The sequence below is a fragment of the Haliaeetus leucocephalus genome, unplaced genomic scaffold, assembly GCF_000737465.1.
Source record: "Haliaeetus leucocephalus isolate CR32 unplaced genomic scaffold, Haliaeetus_leucocephalus-4.0 Scaffold238, whole genome shotgun sequence".
NCBI lineage: Eukaryota > Metazoa > Chordata > Aves > Accipitriformes > Accipitridae > Haliaeetus > Haliaeetus leucocephalus.
Window position 1 is genome coordinate 195,548 of NW_010972674.1, and position 13,890 is coordinate 209,437.

The 13,890-nt window shown below is 49.3% G+C and overlaps 2 protein-coding genes across 2 annotated transcripts in view; both read right to left on the reverse strand.

The window, feature by feature from the left end:
• Positions 1-68: 68 nt before the first annotated feature.
• Positions 69-1,871, reverse strand: PPP1R27 (protein phosphatase 1, regulatory subunit 27). The gene is made up of 3 exons (XM_010568096.1): positions 1,685-1,871; positions 424-574; positions 69-192 (listed from the first exon to the last, which is right to left on the reverse strand). The coding sequence occupies exons 1-3, from the start codon at positions 1,869-1,871 to the stop codon at positions 69-71; spliced, it is 462 nt and encodes a 153-aa protein (XP_010566398.1).
• A 2,790-nt stretch (positions 1,872-4,661) lies between these two features.
• The window catches only part of P4HB (prolyl 4-hydroxylase, beta polypeptide), a 9,843-nt gene continuing 614 nt past the window's right edge, over positions 4,662-13,890 (reverse strand). The window contains exons 2-11 of the mRNA XM_010568132.1: positions 13,596-13,872; positions 12,636-12,769; positions 12,279-12,416; positions 9,183-9,287; positions 8,773-8,898; positions 8,133-8,333; positions 7,339-7,459; positions 6,929-7,110; positions 6,390-6,476; positions 4,662-5,728 (exon numbers count right to left, since the gene is read on the reverse strand). Coding sequence (XP_010566434.1) covers positions 5,645-5,728; positions 6,390-6,476; positions 6,929-7,110; positions 7,339-7,459; positions 8,133-8,333; positions 8,773-8,898; positions 9,183-9,287; positions 12,279-12,416; positions 12,636-12,769; positions 13,596-13,872 — 1,455 coding nt within the window. The 3' untranslated portion in view covers positions 4,662-5,644. The remainder of the gene's footprint in view (positions 5,729-6,389; positions 6,477-6,928; positions 7,111-7,338; positions 7,460-8,132; positions 8,334-8,772; positions 8,899-9,182; positions 9,288-12,278; positions 12,417-12,635; positions 12,770-13,595; positions 13,873-13,890) is intronic.

Below are 13,890 nucleotides of genomic sequence, written 5' to 3' on the forward strand. Positions count from 1 at the left end.
GGCCCGGCACAGCCCCGCCGCCCCGGCCCCTCGCGGCCCTCGGGGCCTGCTCCTCGCCGTGCCCCGCCTCAGTCCATCGTGGTGGCTTGGAAGAGCTCCACCAGGTCCTTGTACTCGGGGTCGATGAGGTCCGAGGGCTTCTCCCCGGCGTCGGTGGTAGCCTCCAGGCTGGCCCCCAGGGAGATGAGGTACCTGCAGGAGGCAGGGAGCTGAGCCAGCCGGGCCCCCCCAGAGCCCACTGCCCTGACCCCCGGCCACAGGGAGCTCTAAGGCCCAGGTGGTCCCACGTGCACCACCAGTACCGAGCACCCTCCTAGGACGAGGCGCCCAGAGCCCGCTCCAGCCCTGTCGCTGTTGGCTGCGGTTCTTGGGGCTCTGCAACGCAGGGGTGTCCTGTCACAGCCCAGGCGAGGGGCTCCTCACCTGGCTATGTCAGCGTAGCCATCGCTGCAGGCCATGTGCAGGGGTGTCCACCCGTTCTCATCTTTCTGGTGGATGTCTGCGCCATATTTGACCAGGAGCTTGACACAGTCCAGGTTTCCAGTAAGCACAGCTTCGTGGAGGGCTGCCATGCCTAGAGGGAAAGGATTTGTTAGCGCTGGGCTGGGCAGGGAGTCTTAATGCTGAGCTTACAAGTGCAGGTCATCCACAGCCCAGGAAAGAGGGGTGCCAGCAAACCCTCATTACTGGGGAGATGAGCTTGGGGAAAGAAGCAAAGACAGGAAGCAAGAGGAGCTGCTGCAGGTTTCTGTTCCCCTTCCACACCATAAATACCTCATCTAAGATGGCGTAGCAGCCACCTCCCCTCTAGGCAAGGCAGGACAGATTGTAAGGGCGGAGGAGCTGCCCTCTCCTGCAGAGCTCCCGGCCAGTGGCCTGCCCCAAGTCCCAGCCAGGACTCACATGGTGACTTGAGAAGAGTGGCTGCAGGGTCCTGCTCTGTCCAAGTTTCAGAAGCTGCTTACGGAGCAAGTAATGAAGCAATCAGTATAGATAGGAGGAAGCACGGGGTCATTTGAGACCCTGTCTCCCTAGCCATGTGACAGCAGAAGCTGAAGCCAAGCACAAGAAAGGGACAAATCTGGGCTCTGCACCAGCCAGTGCGGATCAAGGCATTCCAGAAACAGTTGCTAGTGAGGTTGGGTGCAAACGTAACACAATGCCTCCCCCAGAAACATAAGTGCCGCAAGTCCACGGATCCGGACGCGCAAGAGAGAACAGTGTTGGTGAGAAATGGACAGAGTCAGACACAAGATGCAGAGCCTTGCTTCTCCCCACTCTTCCCCCAAACTGGGGCAGAGGCAAGAGCCCTACTGTCCCATCCAGAGCTCCACAGACCAGCCTGTGCTCACTGCTGCTTTTCTAGGTCACACCACACTGCAGGTGTGCCGTCATGCCTTGAAGGGACCCAGGGGGCAAACTGCCCCCTTCCCGCAGCATACGCTGACTGTGCCCTTGAGGGGAGATGTTGGGGCACTGGCACAGGGCTCTCTTGGGTGCTGCTTAGCAACGTTGGGGGCACTACTCCTCACTAGGGAGGAAAACGACTCAATTCCAACCTGTGACCCTGCTGAAGGTGGCCCACATCCTAGTTTTGGCCATACAGCTCGCTCATCTCCCTCGTGGCCCAGCTGAGCCATGCCACCACACAGATTCCAGCTCTGCCAACCCTGGCAGCACTCACCAGAAGGGTAGATGGTGTCCAGCGTCACCTTCCTGGCACGTATGAATCTGCCCACCTGCTCCAGGTCCCCCTGCCTGATGTGGTCCTGAAAGACGACATCATTGGGGAAGTGCACAGTGCGTGAGGCTCTCAGTCTCCGGGCGTACCGACTGTACCGGGGCATTGAGGCTGGGTAATAGTCCTTCATGCTGATCGCAGCCTTCAGACACTGCAGAAGAAGAGGAGGAGCAGAGGCATGGGGGGCTGTAGGAGCAGCCGGAGTTGCTCAGTCCTCGGCCCTACCACTCGCTGGCCTCGAAGCGCTGCTTTCTCTTCTGCCTGTCAGGTCCCTCCTCGCTATGGAGGTGTGATGGCACCCACACCGCTGTGCTCCCTCCGCACCCGTGTCTGTGTCCCCAGTGGGTGCAAGTCCCCCTCGCTGGCAGGAAAGTGGCAGCCACCGGGCTTTCCCTACACTCCCATGGCACATGCAGGAGGTGGCGCTGGGCACACACAGTTCGCCCGCAGGCCCTTGGCCCAGGACTGATGGTTCTCCAGCGGCATCGCATTATATAGGCTCCCGTGGGCTATTTTGAGGACATGCAGCTCATGCTGTTTGCCACGATACTTCGTAATCGAGCTGCCCAGGCCTGCAGCCTCCCACTTTTGGGCAGAAGTTGGTGTCTCATCTTACCACCCACCTGTTGATGTGCCCATCCAAAGGGTCAAATCTACTCTTGCTTTTGCATGGATAGCCCTTCAGAGGAGCCCAAGGGCCTGAAAACAGAACTTCCCAGCAGCGAGCCCTCACACACACAGGATCACCAAGTGAGGGGAACCAGCCGCTCATGTACTGACCAGCCAGCACACTGCAGACGTGTCAGAGCTATGGTGCCAAATACATTCAGAGCTAAGTCACTCTCCTGTAGTTGCATCAGACAACTTGAAAGGAGCAGAATGAGCTGTGCTACCCGGCACGACTGTGAGACAGCGTACAGCTAAGCATGGAGAACACCACCAGCACATTGGATATCATCTGTGCCCTCACAAGGACAGAGGTGCTGCTGGTGCTCCTGATGCAGGCACAGAACCAGAAGCCTACAATGCCAGTCTGTGGTGTTCGATGTCCTACTTCAAACTTGGAACCAGCTGCTACAGAAGGGCAGACTTCTACAGAACAGCCTCAGAAAAATAGCTGAAGAATAGCACCACCACCAGACAATTCCTGCATTCTTTACTCTCCAGCTGTGGCTGTCAAAGGCCCAAAGCAGATCATCTACCACAGAGGAATCTTTCAGATCCATCAAGGGTTCAAGCAACAACTGCTCCTCCATGCTTTTTCCCCTCAAAGTTTGGTCATTTCAGATACACAAGCACATTGTGCTCTGTTTCATCCTGATGGGGATTGTCCAGGCAGGTGTCAGGAAAAATCCCTGTACCATGTTAGGAGTCACAGAGATTTCATTCTGCCCCACCCTGCAGCAGACCCTTGTCCTGAACCCCTGCCAGCAGTGATGCCAACAGCTTCATCAGCCACGCACCTGAGAATTGCCTGCACTTGTTTATCTTCTGGCAAATGCATTGATCTTTTTGCCAAGCATCTCTGCTCAGGGTTACATCAGACAGAACACGGTGCAATAGGAGGCTGAGCTATCTGCTGTGGAGACAGAACACTTTAGCTTGCTTTCTTGGAACAGCAATTAGCTGTGTACAAAACACAACTGATGGAGTCCTGCTCTGCTGAGAGGAGCCTTGGTGTATGAGAAAAGCCCCCCTCCTCTGAGCTGAGCAAGGTCTCAGACCATAAACAGGGGAGAACCACTGCAGAGCTCAGCCTTGTTTACACTTTAACTGGCTCCACAAAAATGGACCTCTCTGAGCAGAGTCCTAGCCAGCACCTTCCAGTGGAACTTCTTACTAGCAGTGCTCTCTTCCTCCCCACCCCAAAACGCAAGGCAGCTACCACTAACCAGCCCCAACGCTGGCCGCTAGCACTGCCTGCTCTGTTGGGGTACAGCAATGGACACTGGGCTACACTAAGAGCAAGTCCCCTGCCCGCCTTCAGATGCGTGAGGTCACAGCCCTGGAGGGAGGCATCTTCTAAGATCCTTCTCCACATTAACTGCAGGTAACAGTCACAAACACAACACAACTGATTATGAACAGAGCAGGCAGTAGCAAACACCATTTTCTGATCCCACAGTCAGCAATTGCCAGTTCAACCCCAGCTGAGGTGCTGCTGCACCGAAGGTTTGTGTAGACCATGCCAGGACTCGGCAGGGGCTCTGTTCCTAGGGGAACCACAGGAGGAAGCTGAAGCTGGTGCTGCAGACAAGTGTTGTACAACACTCCTGTTCTACCACCCCAGTGCACCCATGTTCAGTGACAGGCACCAATAGCCTTCCGAGTTGCCCTCTAGCTTCACCATGCCCTCCCCTGTGACATTTATAGCATATTTTCTTACAAAAATATTTTCAGCAGTAAGTGACTGGTTTGGAAATAGCAATGTAGCTCACTGGATCATGTGAGCCTGACTAGCAGAGCTACAGGCAGCCCAAGGTTTCCCTGTAGGCAAATTCCTTGGTTAACTGCTCAAGAGCAGTGAGGTCCTCTCACCTTAAGCCAGCTGGCAAGCTGAGCCACTTATTCTCAGAGCCCAGGCCAACATCCACTCACTGCTAACAGAGCTGTTAGTTGTCTGCCTGCCCAAGCTGATTTAATCTGGACATGACATGGTCATCTTGACGTTCTTTTCCTTTATAGATTACACAATACAAATTTCTTCAGGTTAAGGTACCAGAAGCCACCTGCAAAACTGGAAGCATTCAAAAAGAATAGTTTCTCTCAAGAAAGTGGTATTTAGTGAAAGTTTGAGAAAGCTGACAAACACACACTATTGTGGCAGAGCCCCTTGAGAATCACCCTAGAAGTCTGATCCTCTTTCAGGTCACATTCAAATTTATTCACTCTATATTCTGATAAAGACAAAGAAACAGAGTAGTATTAAAATCTCAACTTTATTTGGCCAACAAATTCAGTTCCAATGTTATTGTAGTGGAATGCTAAGAACCAGCCTGATGCAGCTCAGGCCTTTGAGGCACTCCCCTGTTCAAGTTCCTCCCCAAAACCCAGTAATTGCAAGTGTCCTGTTTGATCTATTTTATCAGGCCCTCCCACACCACCCACCTACCTGGTCAACCCATTCAAAATAATGCATGGAAAGTGACTGCAAAACAGTCTTGCATTTGATCGAAAGGATGGCAACACAGCTAGGTCTTGTCTAAGCTGGTGAGCCAGTGATCACCTCCACCCTCAGAGCCTGCCACAGCCAGTGCACACAGTATTCCACCCTTCCAGGTGTTTGGAATAGTCATCTCCAAGTGTCTTAAAGCAGAGGGGAAAGGAAACATCTGGCCAGCATGAAGAGAAGCACCTTCACATACACCTTTCACCAGGATGATGCCATCAGCCTACTGCCTCTTCCCCTACATATACTGAAGGCTGATTTCCAGAGAAGAACAGCTGAGACCATTAGGACCCTGCCAGGTGCAGAAATTAATTATGGGCTTTAGTTTTAAAATAAAAAAAAGGAAAAAAAGCTTTCTTGGAAGATGTTAGTGGCAAGGCTCCAGAATGTTGGGCCATTGAACTCATGCTACCGCTTCACAATCTGCTTCTACCCAGAAGAACAGAATACTTCAAACAAAAGCTGTGTACAAAAAAAGTACATCACAATAAAAAAAATAAGCCCAGCTGGCTGGGCTGGCTACCTAGTGACAGATCCCTTCTGAAGCAAAAAGAAAGAAAAGATAGTCAAGTGTACAGACAAGTGAGGGTAAAGTGTTATTTTAAAAGCCAATCCCTGGATTTCCAGTCATTCACCTTCTGCTTTAAATCTTAATGGGTTTCTGACTCACTGGACTGCATAACAGCAGCCAATTTAGTGTCTGATTTTTTGGGTGATGTAGATCAGTCTTCTCCTTACAATTCATCCTTTTGGATTTTCTGCTCATCATCACCTTCCTCAAGGTCTGTTTCTTCATCTGTCTCCAGGTCCTCCAGATCCTGTATGGGTTACAAAGACAGCTGCTGACTTCTGGCACATTAGGCAGATCCAAAACCAAGCACAGAACAGCATCGCTAATCTGTTCACTATTCTCTGCTGCCATGTTAACAAAAGATCCAGAGACTTCTACCAAGAGCTCTGAATTTGGGACCTTAAGATTAGAAAAACCCCTGAAAGGCAGTACCTGCACCTGTAACACCCTCCACCCCAGCAGGTGAGGAGCTTCCAACTAGATATACTGCATATGTAATGTCCATCACAATGCTCAAGTTCCAGGTGCTGAGCAGGAGTTCTCAATAAAAAACAAGCCCTCTAAGTACTCCAGCAGTTTGCACAACAACCAGAGACAACTCGTGCACATTTAGAGGTTGTATCATCAACAGTTTCCATGCATTTGTGCTTAAGCCTCCCAAGAATATTTATTTCACACCCAACTGAAGTGTTGTCAATAAAAGGAGCCCATTACAGGCCAATGGCCAGCCAGGCTGCAACTGAACAGATCACACTTTGTGATGTGGGCAATTTTGTTCACCAATAGTATCCTTTCCTGCCACATAACAATCCAGGATCTTATTTAGGGCTGAGGATTCAAGCATAGCACCAGATCTGACCCATGCTCCACATTCTGAAGGCCCAGAGTACTGTATTAATATTACTTACATCATCAGCTGCTGCCCCATCCTGACCTCCACTCTCCAAGAATTTTTTGAAGCCTTCTAGCGTCCTCTCCCCATTATAGTCAATTACCTACACAGGAAAAAACATCAAGATAATGGTTATGGGCACCTACAGAACCACACCCCTGGAAAGGAGAATTCTCTTTCTGAGCAACAGTTAACATGCCAAGCAAAAGGGAATTTAAAAATTCACCTTCACCCATATGAGACGAAGGAAAACAGCTCAGCCACTAGACTTCAGAGATCACTGCGAGGAAAGAATAGCCTGCAGATGAGCACACTGTCCTCTGCTATGCTCCCTCTTTTCCCAATTCCCACTTCCCACCCCCACCAAACTCTTTCCTACAGCCCAGCCCCCCACAAAGGGTCTCAGATGTCCTGTAGACTTGATGTGTTCCATCCCTACAGAATGGAGAGCCCTCCCAAAGGCCTTGTCCAAAACAGAACTCAAGCAGCAGGCAACTAAGCATTTCTAGTGCTCCCTTGTTAGGTGATCTGCATAAAGGTCAGCTGCCGCCTTACATTTCTGCCAGAGCCTGCAGGGAAGAACTTGAGTGTGGGGAAGCTGTGGATTTTCACTGCCTCTACTTCATTGGCTGTCGAATCCATCTTGGCAATGACAATGTTCTCATGGTCCCTGTAGGTCTCTCCCAGCTTGTCCCAGATAGGAGCCAGCTGCTTACAGTGACCACACCAGGGGGCATCTGTTAATTACAAAAACATGGCTAGCACCAACAACCTAACAAGTTACCACCACCACTCCCCCTCAGACCCCACACCAGACAGTTCACAAGCATCTTTTCAACCAATGCACCTTTTCAACTCTGCGGCTTAGATTCTGTTAAGATGCTTTCTCCCTAATCCTGGTCATGCCATATTCTGGCACTCCTTTCATGCCAGTTACTTGGAATCAGCTGTTGAAAGATACTTACAGAACTCTACAAAGACATTCTTATTCTCATCAAAAGCAACTTCTTCAAAGTTCTTCCCAACTAGAACTTTGACAGGCTGCTTGTCCCAGTCTTCAGGAAGATCTTGACTCATCAAGTGGGGCTGGAATAAGAAGGGAAATTCAGAGATACAGTTTGCTACACAGCTGCTTGGAATGTACATGCAATCACATATCCTGGAAACCCAAATTTAACCACCCCCCTCAGTGCCTCAATCATAGGCTGTGAGCAATCGGATGAATCAGTCACTTCCTCTTCTGCTTACAGAAAGTCTCCTTCCCCCCCCAGAACAAATGGGAATAACAGGTGCTCTTGTGCAGAGAGAACTGCAATTGAGCTCTGTAGGAAGGAAACGATATTGCTGACAGTATCATTCCCACAGGACTGAGTTTAGCTAAACAGTCACTACTGGAGTAAGCTGCATCTGGCTACCTCCAGCAGATTAGAGCTGAAAGCTCTTTAAACTGTGCCACACAAGTTCACACCTTCCACAGACTGCTGGCAGAAGGAGCAACTGGATAAACAGCACAGTTACCCACAAGCAGCAGAAAGAGCAGGCTCTTGTTGTACTCAGGTGCCAGTACATAGCTTATTTTCTTACAGTCTTCATGCCCCAGTAGTTTTGCCTTCTGTTTCTCAGCACAAAGCCCACTAGATTCTCTGTACATTAGTTGGAAGGATTTTCTCCAGATGACTCACACAACTCCTCACAAGGAGGATTTTTTCATGCTTGCTTAACCAGTAGGTTTACCACCAGCAGCATTTATCTTTATTACCTTGATCTTGCCCTCCAGGAACTTATTACAGAACTCTTTGATCTTGTCTGCTGTGAGGTCATCTGATTCAGGTTTGTATTTGGTCATTTCTTCCTCCAGCGTGATCAGACGTACAGCTGGACATTCTTCTTTCTTTAGGCCAAAAAACTCCAAAATCCTCTGGTTGTCACTGTGGTCACTATCTATGAAGATGAACAGGATCTTTGGAAGAAAAAGTCAAAAGCAGTATGGTGAAGATGAGTGCCTCTTGGCTATCAATACTTTACACACACACTTGCACGGGCAGTAGCTGAACTGGCCCCTCTTCCTTCTCCAAGCCCATTAAGAGGGCACCCTGTCAGAGCACAAATGCTGGAGCCGCAACAGTTCAAGCAGCATGTGCACAGACCTGGCACTGATGTTGATTAAGGCAGAGTCAGATTTACATCTGCAAGAAGGAAAGTCAGGAATTAACTGCTATTCCTTCAACAGTTGTGCAAGCCAGTAAGTGACTCAGTCACCTATTATCAAGAGACACAGGTAGAGAGCGCACTAGCTTTCAAGTCCTCCTCCACAGCTGTTAAGTAGATATAGACAGACAGCGCTACACTTGTCTGCAGGAGGTGGTCAGTGAATTCATAATCCAAGAAATCCATCTCACCTTCCCTTTGAAGTTTCCAGCTGCACTCTTGAAGTTGTCCAGTTTCTCCTGATAGTCAGACACACTTTTTGGTAGGAACAACAGTATATGGGTCTTGATCTCTCCTCCAAAGATTTTAGGAGCAGTCTGAGGAGTAGAAAATAAAGTTTACTTTTGGAAGAGAAGTAAATCAGTGTCAAGACTAGCTTGGCTCTGCTATTCTGACTAGACCACAGGAGCTTCCAACACTACAGGACTGCTTTGAATGGCAAGTTTATGCCTCCTTTCCCTTGTGTTCTTCACATTTCCCCATAACCCCAAACAGGTGTCAGCCCCAAGATAAAACATGACCACACAACCTACAATTCAAGCTTTGTTATATTCATGCAGCAGCTACGGGAAGAAGCCTTACCAATTATCTAAAGACCTACCTGTTCAGTGAACTCTATGACCAGAGGCAATGCATTAGACTTGATGAAGTTCAGTAAATTATCTTTTGTGAGATCCCCTTCAAAGTTGTTACGGCCTTCATCAAACTGCAAAACCAGATATTCTTGCATTAGAACACTTCCATTTCCCATACAAATCTCCTTCAAGAAATAAGATGCATTCACACCAGAGTCCCTGCTCCAATGGATCTCAGCTGCACTTATTCAAAGCAGACTTCCATCTCAACAAGGTCACCACATGTTCACATAAAATCTGGATCAAGGTGTTCATCTTCCTGGCAAGCAAAGCCTTAAATCACCCCCAAGCAGCAAAAGGGGAGAGCAGCAACAAGACAGTCAACTTAGATCTTGGCATTGTTCTGCGCTATCATGAAACAATTTGTGAAACTGGTCACCAACGAGGACTTTTAACAGCTGCCACACAGCTTTGTAGAAGGCATTAGGCAGACCAGTGAGAATCTACAAGGGCACAGGCAGCTTTCTGCTCTGCAAGAATGAGCAATGTCAGAGCCAACACAAGCACTTCAACCAGACAGTGCTATGAAAGAAGTCTGACAGCAAAGCCCACTATGCACTGCAAGTAAATAGTAATTTACTCAGCTCTGTGGGGTTGTTTCAGTCTCTGTTGTTAGAGACAACAGCACGTGTTTAACACGCACGTCACGCTAGAGGTGCCAGATCCCTTTTTATATTAGGACATCACCTGTATCCCTGACTAGGATTCTCAGAACCCTCTCCGGCAGCCAGGAAAGGGAACAGCTGTAGAGGACCATCAAGGTTAAAGAGAGGATGTGCAGGATAACACAGCAGTCCCATGGCAGGGCAATGCTCAAGTTACTGGCAGAAGCCAGAGAGTGGACTCAAATAACCTTCTGTTAGAGGAAGCATACCAGTCTTGGCTGAAAACCCGAGCAAAACACTTAACATTGGAAGTTAACTTTGTACATACTTTAAAGAGTATTGAACATCACCGTAGCACCTTCAGAACAGTTGTTTGAGGGTCTTTGCAAGTCTGGACAACTTGCACAAAGGATAAGATGAGAATGACTAGCCAACAAACCCTCTCAGTTTAGACCCAACTAACTGCAGGAAGCTGAGCCAAAGTCCAAAAACAATTGTTGGTAAAATAAACCCTCTGGTTCTCACGCCCTCATATTTGGTTACCATTGTTGCTCATTTTCACCTTGGTTTGGGGTGGACATATTCAAGAGGTCTCACGACACTACCACAACATTGCACTGAAACAGGACCAAGGAGGCAGCAGCATTCACAGGCTGAAAAGCATCTCACCTTCTTTCTTCCATGCAGAGAAGAGCACTTTTGCAGCATCCCAGCCCTCCAGTGGCTCATGAACTGCCTTTCAGACCAAGGTTCCTCCCACTCCTAACACACCTAACAGAAGCTGCCAGGTGCAGGACTGCTTTTCATTCCAGATGTACCCAAGCTCACTACACTTATGGAAAATAGCTTGGAAATTCCTTTACTGTTAAAGACTCATCCTGCCATTGCCCCAGTTCTTCACAAGAGGAAGAAATCCCAACAGAGCTCACAGGACTTCAGGGTTAGAGTATAGTACATCAGATCAAATCAACACAAGTCCATTCCACAGAGAACTAAACATGAGAAAACATACAGGTAACTCAATAAAACCCAGGGTAATAACTTGTCAGTGCTGGAAGTCCTAGCTGTAACCTAGCCCCTTCAGAGCATTCTCATATGTTACCTGCTCAGACCCAATGCTGGTACTCTCCGCAGCCCCAAAGAGGCAGTTTTAGAGGAGCATTTCTATTTGGACTTCAGCGTTTGCCAAAGGACAAGAACCCCTGCAAACAGCTATTTCAGCCTAGCATTAGCCATGAATAAAGCATACAAAAAGCTATACACGCAAGAAGAGCAAGATACAGGTAGTAAGTCAGCCAAGAACAAAATGCTGCTCCCTTCACCCACCCCAACTTTTCTAGTTGCAAAACCTTAGCATTCTGAACACATTAGCCAGATAATTTACTTGCACCCTCAGCCATACTGATCCAAGGGACCTCCGACTGAGAATTTCAGTCTACAGGCTTCTAGCACCATAAAAATAACTACAAATTCAGAGGCACAGTGGAATAAAATATACTACTTTAGCTGAACAAAGAAGAGAATGAAATAAGAATTAATTCAACTCTTTAGCCTGCCAAATTGGTCAGACCGATGACTGCTTAGATTAAAGATTTAATAAGTCTGAACCCAAAGTGGCTTTGTCCTGCCTCACCGCGTCTATACAGGCAGTACTACCAAGTCTAAGGAACCTCTGCTTGTCTTCTCAAACCTAGAATTTCATCTCAGCGACTTGGATTTTAATAGCAGAAGGCATCAGTAAGTTTATTTCTGATTCTTTAGATGGCCAGCATCCCTCTGCACATAATCCAACTGCCCCAGCCTAGTCATCTGGAACTGCAAATCCTCTTAAGAACTTCATGGGAATCATTATGCCACAGAACCCACAGCAGTGCGAGAAACAGAACAACTCTTGGACACAGCCATCGACTGACTGCAGCAGAAGTCAATACTGAGTATGTTTAAAAGCAACTTGGCTAAGCCATAATCAATCACAGAGCATCATGGCAAACCATCAAGAACTTGGCTACCGTTCTGTTTAAGACCTTCAAATTTCAGGGAGGGGCACAGGAGGCCTCACTAGTTACAACCATTGTGCTGACCATTACTGCACTGCAGCCAGATATCTGAGAAAGAGGGAAGTGAGTGAAGCAACAGCTTGGACCCAACACTCAGCAGCTTCAGGAGGGCAGGACCAGGTCAGGAGACCGTCGAGGCTGCCCTCTGCCGACTACAGGCCCCTCTGCTGCCAGCTGTGCCCTACAAAGGGACCCGGCACTCTGCCACCCCACAAAGGGGCTGTGGGCTCCGCTGTTCTCCCCCCCCAGGCTCTGAGGCTTGGAAACAGTCAGACTGACAGCACAGGATCTTTTGCTGTTTTGTCCAGGGCTGCCCTCATTTGAATCTGACTAATTAGAGAAGAGGTAAGAAGAGGCAGAAGACTCAAGTGTGGTGCTCATGCTTTGCACCAACCAGTACCTTCTTGAAGAGGACCACGCCATCCTTGCTAAGCTGGTACTTGGTGAAGACATCAGCACTGGAGGAAATCCCAAAAGGAATGTCATCCACAGCTTCCGCTGCCAACAAGAACTCCTTTGCAGGCTCTGATGTCAAATCCTGGAGAACAGAGAAAGGTGTCTCACATGGGACACATCAAACTGAAGCATAAACATCCCAGGGCTTACCAGCCAGAGAACTGGAAGAGCAAGTAAGGCAGGACAGCAAGTGTTTCACAACTTAGAGAGCCTTCCCCAGCTGTCAGGTCCCCATGGGGCAGAAAGCAGGGAAGGCCCTAGATATACGCAAGAGCTTCTCAAACAGAAGCACAAACTCTACCTTGAAGAAACCAATCACAACCACTTCACTGGAATCCACTAACGTCTCTGCTGCAGCAGTGTCCGTCAAGGTAGTTGCAGCCGGGCCAGTGCGCTTCTTCAGCCAGCTGACAATGTCATCTGCTTCTCTGCCAGCTACACCAGAAAGATAAGAACATCAATTCACTTTTTCCCCCGACTCAGTTTAAGAGCACAAAACGCCTAAGCTTTGAGATAGTAGACTGTTCAATAGCTGGCCAAGAGGTCGGGAAGAATCAAGATATCGTTTACACAACTCTTTTCCTTTCACTCCTAGTGTAATGAAGCTAATCCCTAATTGTTAAGTCAAGGTACAAGGGGCTCCCGGGAATCCATCCTTCTCTTGCTTCCTAGCCCAAGCACATTCTTAAACTTGGAGAAGCAATACAGCACTTCTCCAAGATACTAACATTTTTCATGGAAATGTATCACCTTTTCCTTTCAAAATCGGTATTCTGGATGTTACCCTCAGCATCCAGCACAGTGTGGCTTGGTTTAGGTGAATTATGCTTGTCTTGGTCTTCCTTGCAGCTCTGTCTTACATCTTGTGTTTGCCTCTTTACCCAACCACCCAAGCATTTTTTCAGTTCTGGGCGCTACACTGCTCGAGTCAAGCCGAGCAACACGTCAAGCTTGGATTGCTTTGCTTTCCTACGCAAAAACAATTCCATGCACTTCAGCTCATATCAGGGCTTTCCCCAGCTTTAGGTGAGAAAGCCTACTGAAGGCTGACCCGTTCCTTGACACCCCAAGCACAACAGCCCTCCAGAGCACATCTGCTGCAGTGCCATTCCCCCTCTCGCTCCGCTCCATGGGTCGCTGTCACAGTGGACCTTGTCCAGCCGCACCAGCACACACGGGAGTGCAAGGACCAGGTGCAAGGACCCACTGCCACGTCATTGCCCTCTGCACCTGGGTGGCAGGGCCTGCCACCCTGGCTCACCTGTGTACTCCTTGGGAGCGGCCTTGTCACCGTTCCTGAAGAACTTGATGGTGGGGTAGCCACGCACGCCAAACTGCTGTGCCAGCTCCGACTCTTCCGTGGCATCCACCTTGGCCAGCCGGATCTCCGAACCCTCCGCCTTCAGCTTTGCCGCCGCCTTCGCGTACTCGGGCGCCAGGGCTTTGCAGTGCCCGCACCACGGGGCGTCTGCGGGACGGGGCGTCAGCCGGAGCCCCCCCCGCTCCCGGGCACGACGCTCCCGCAGCCCCCCCCCCGGCTCAGGGAGCCCCGCCAG

What these genes read in the sequence shown, in the direction of transcription:
- PPP1R27 (XM_010568096.1), bottom strand. Translation starts at nt 1,871, where the DNA reads ATGAAGGACTATTACCCAGCCTCAATGCCCCGGTACAGTCGGTACGCC. An exon ending in GGACACCATCTACCCTTCTG is followed by an intron (nt 575 to 1,684) that starts GTGAGTGCTGCC and finishes CTTTCCCTCTAG; the next exon opens with GCATGGCAGCCCTCCACGAA. An exon ending in GGCTACGCTGACATAGCCAG is followed by an intron (nt 193 to 423) that starts GTGAGGAGCCCC and finishes TGCCTCCTGCAG; the next exon opens with GTACCTCATCTCCCTGGGGG.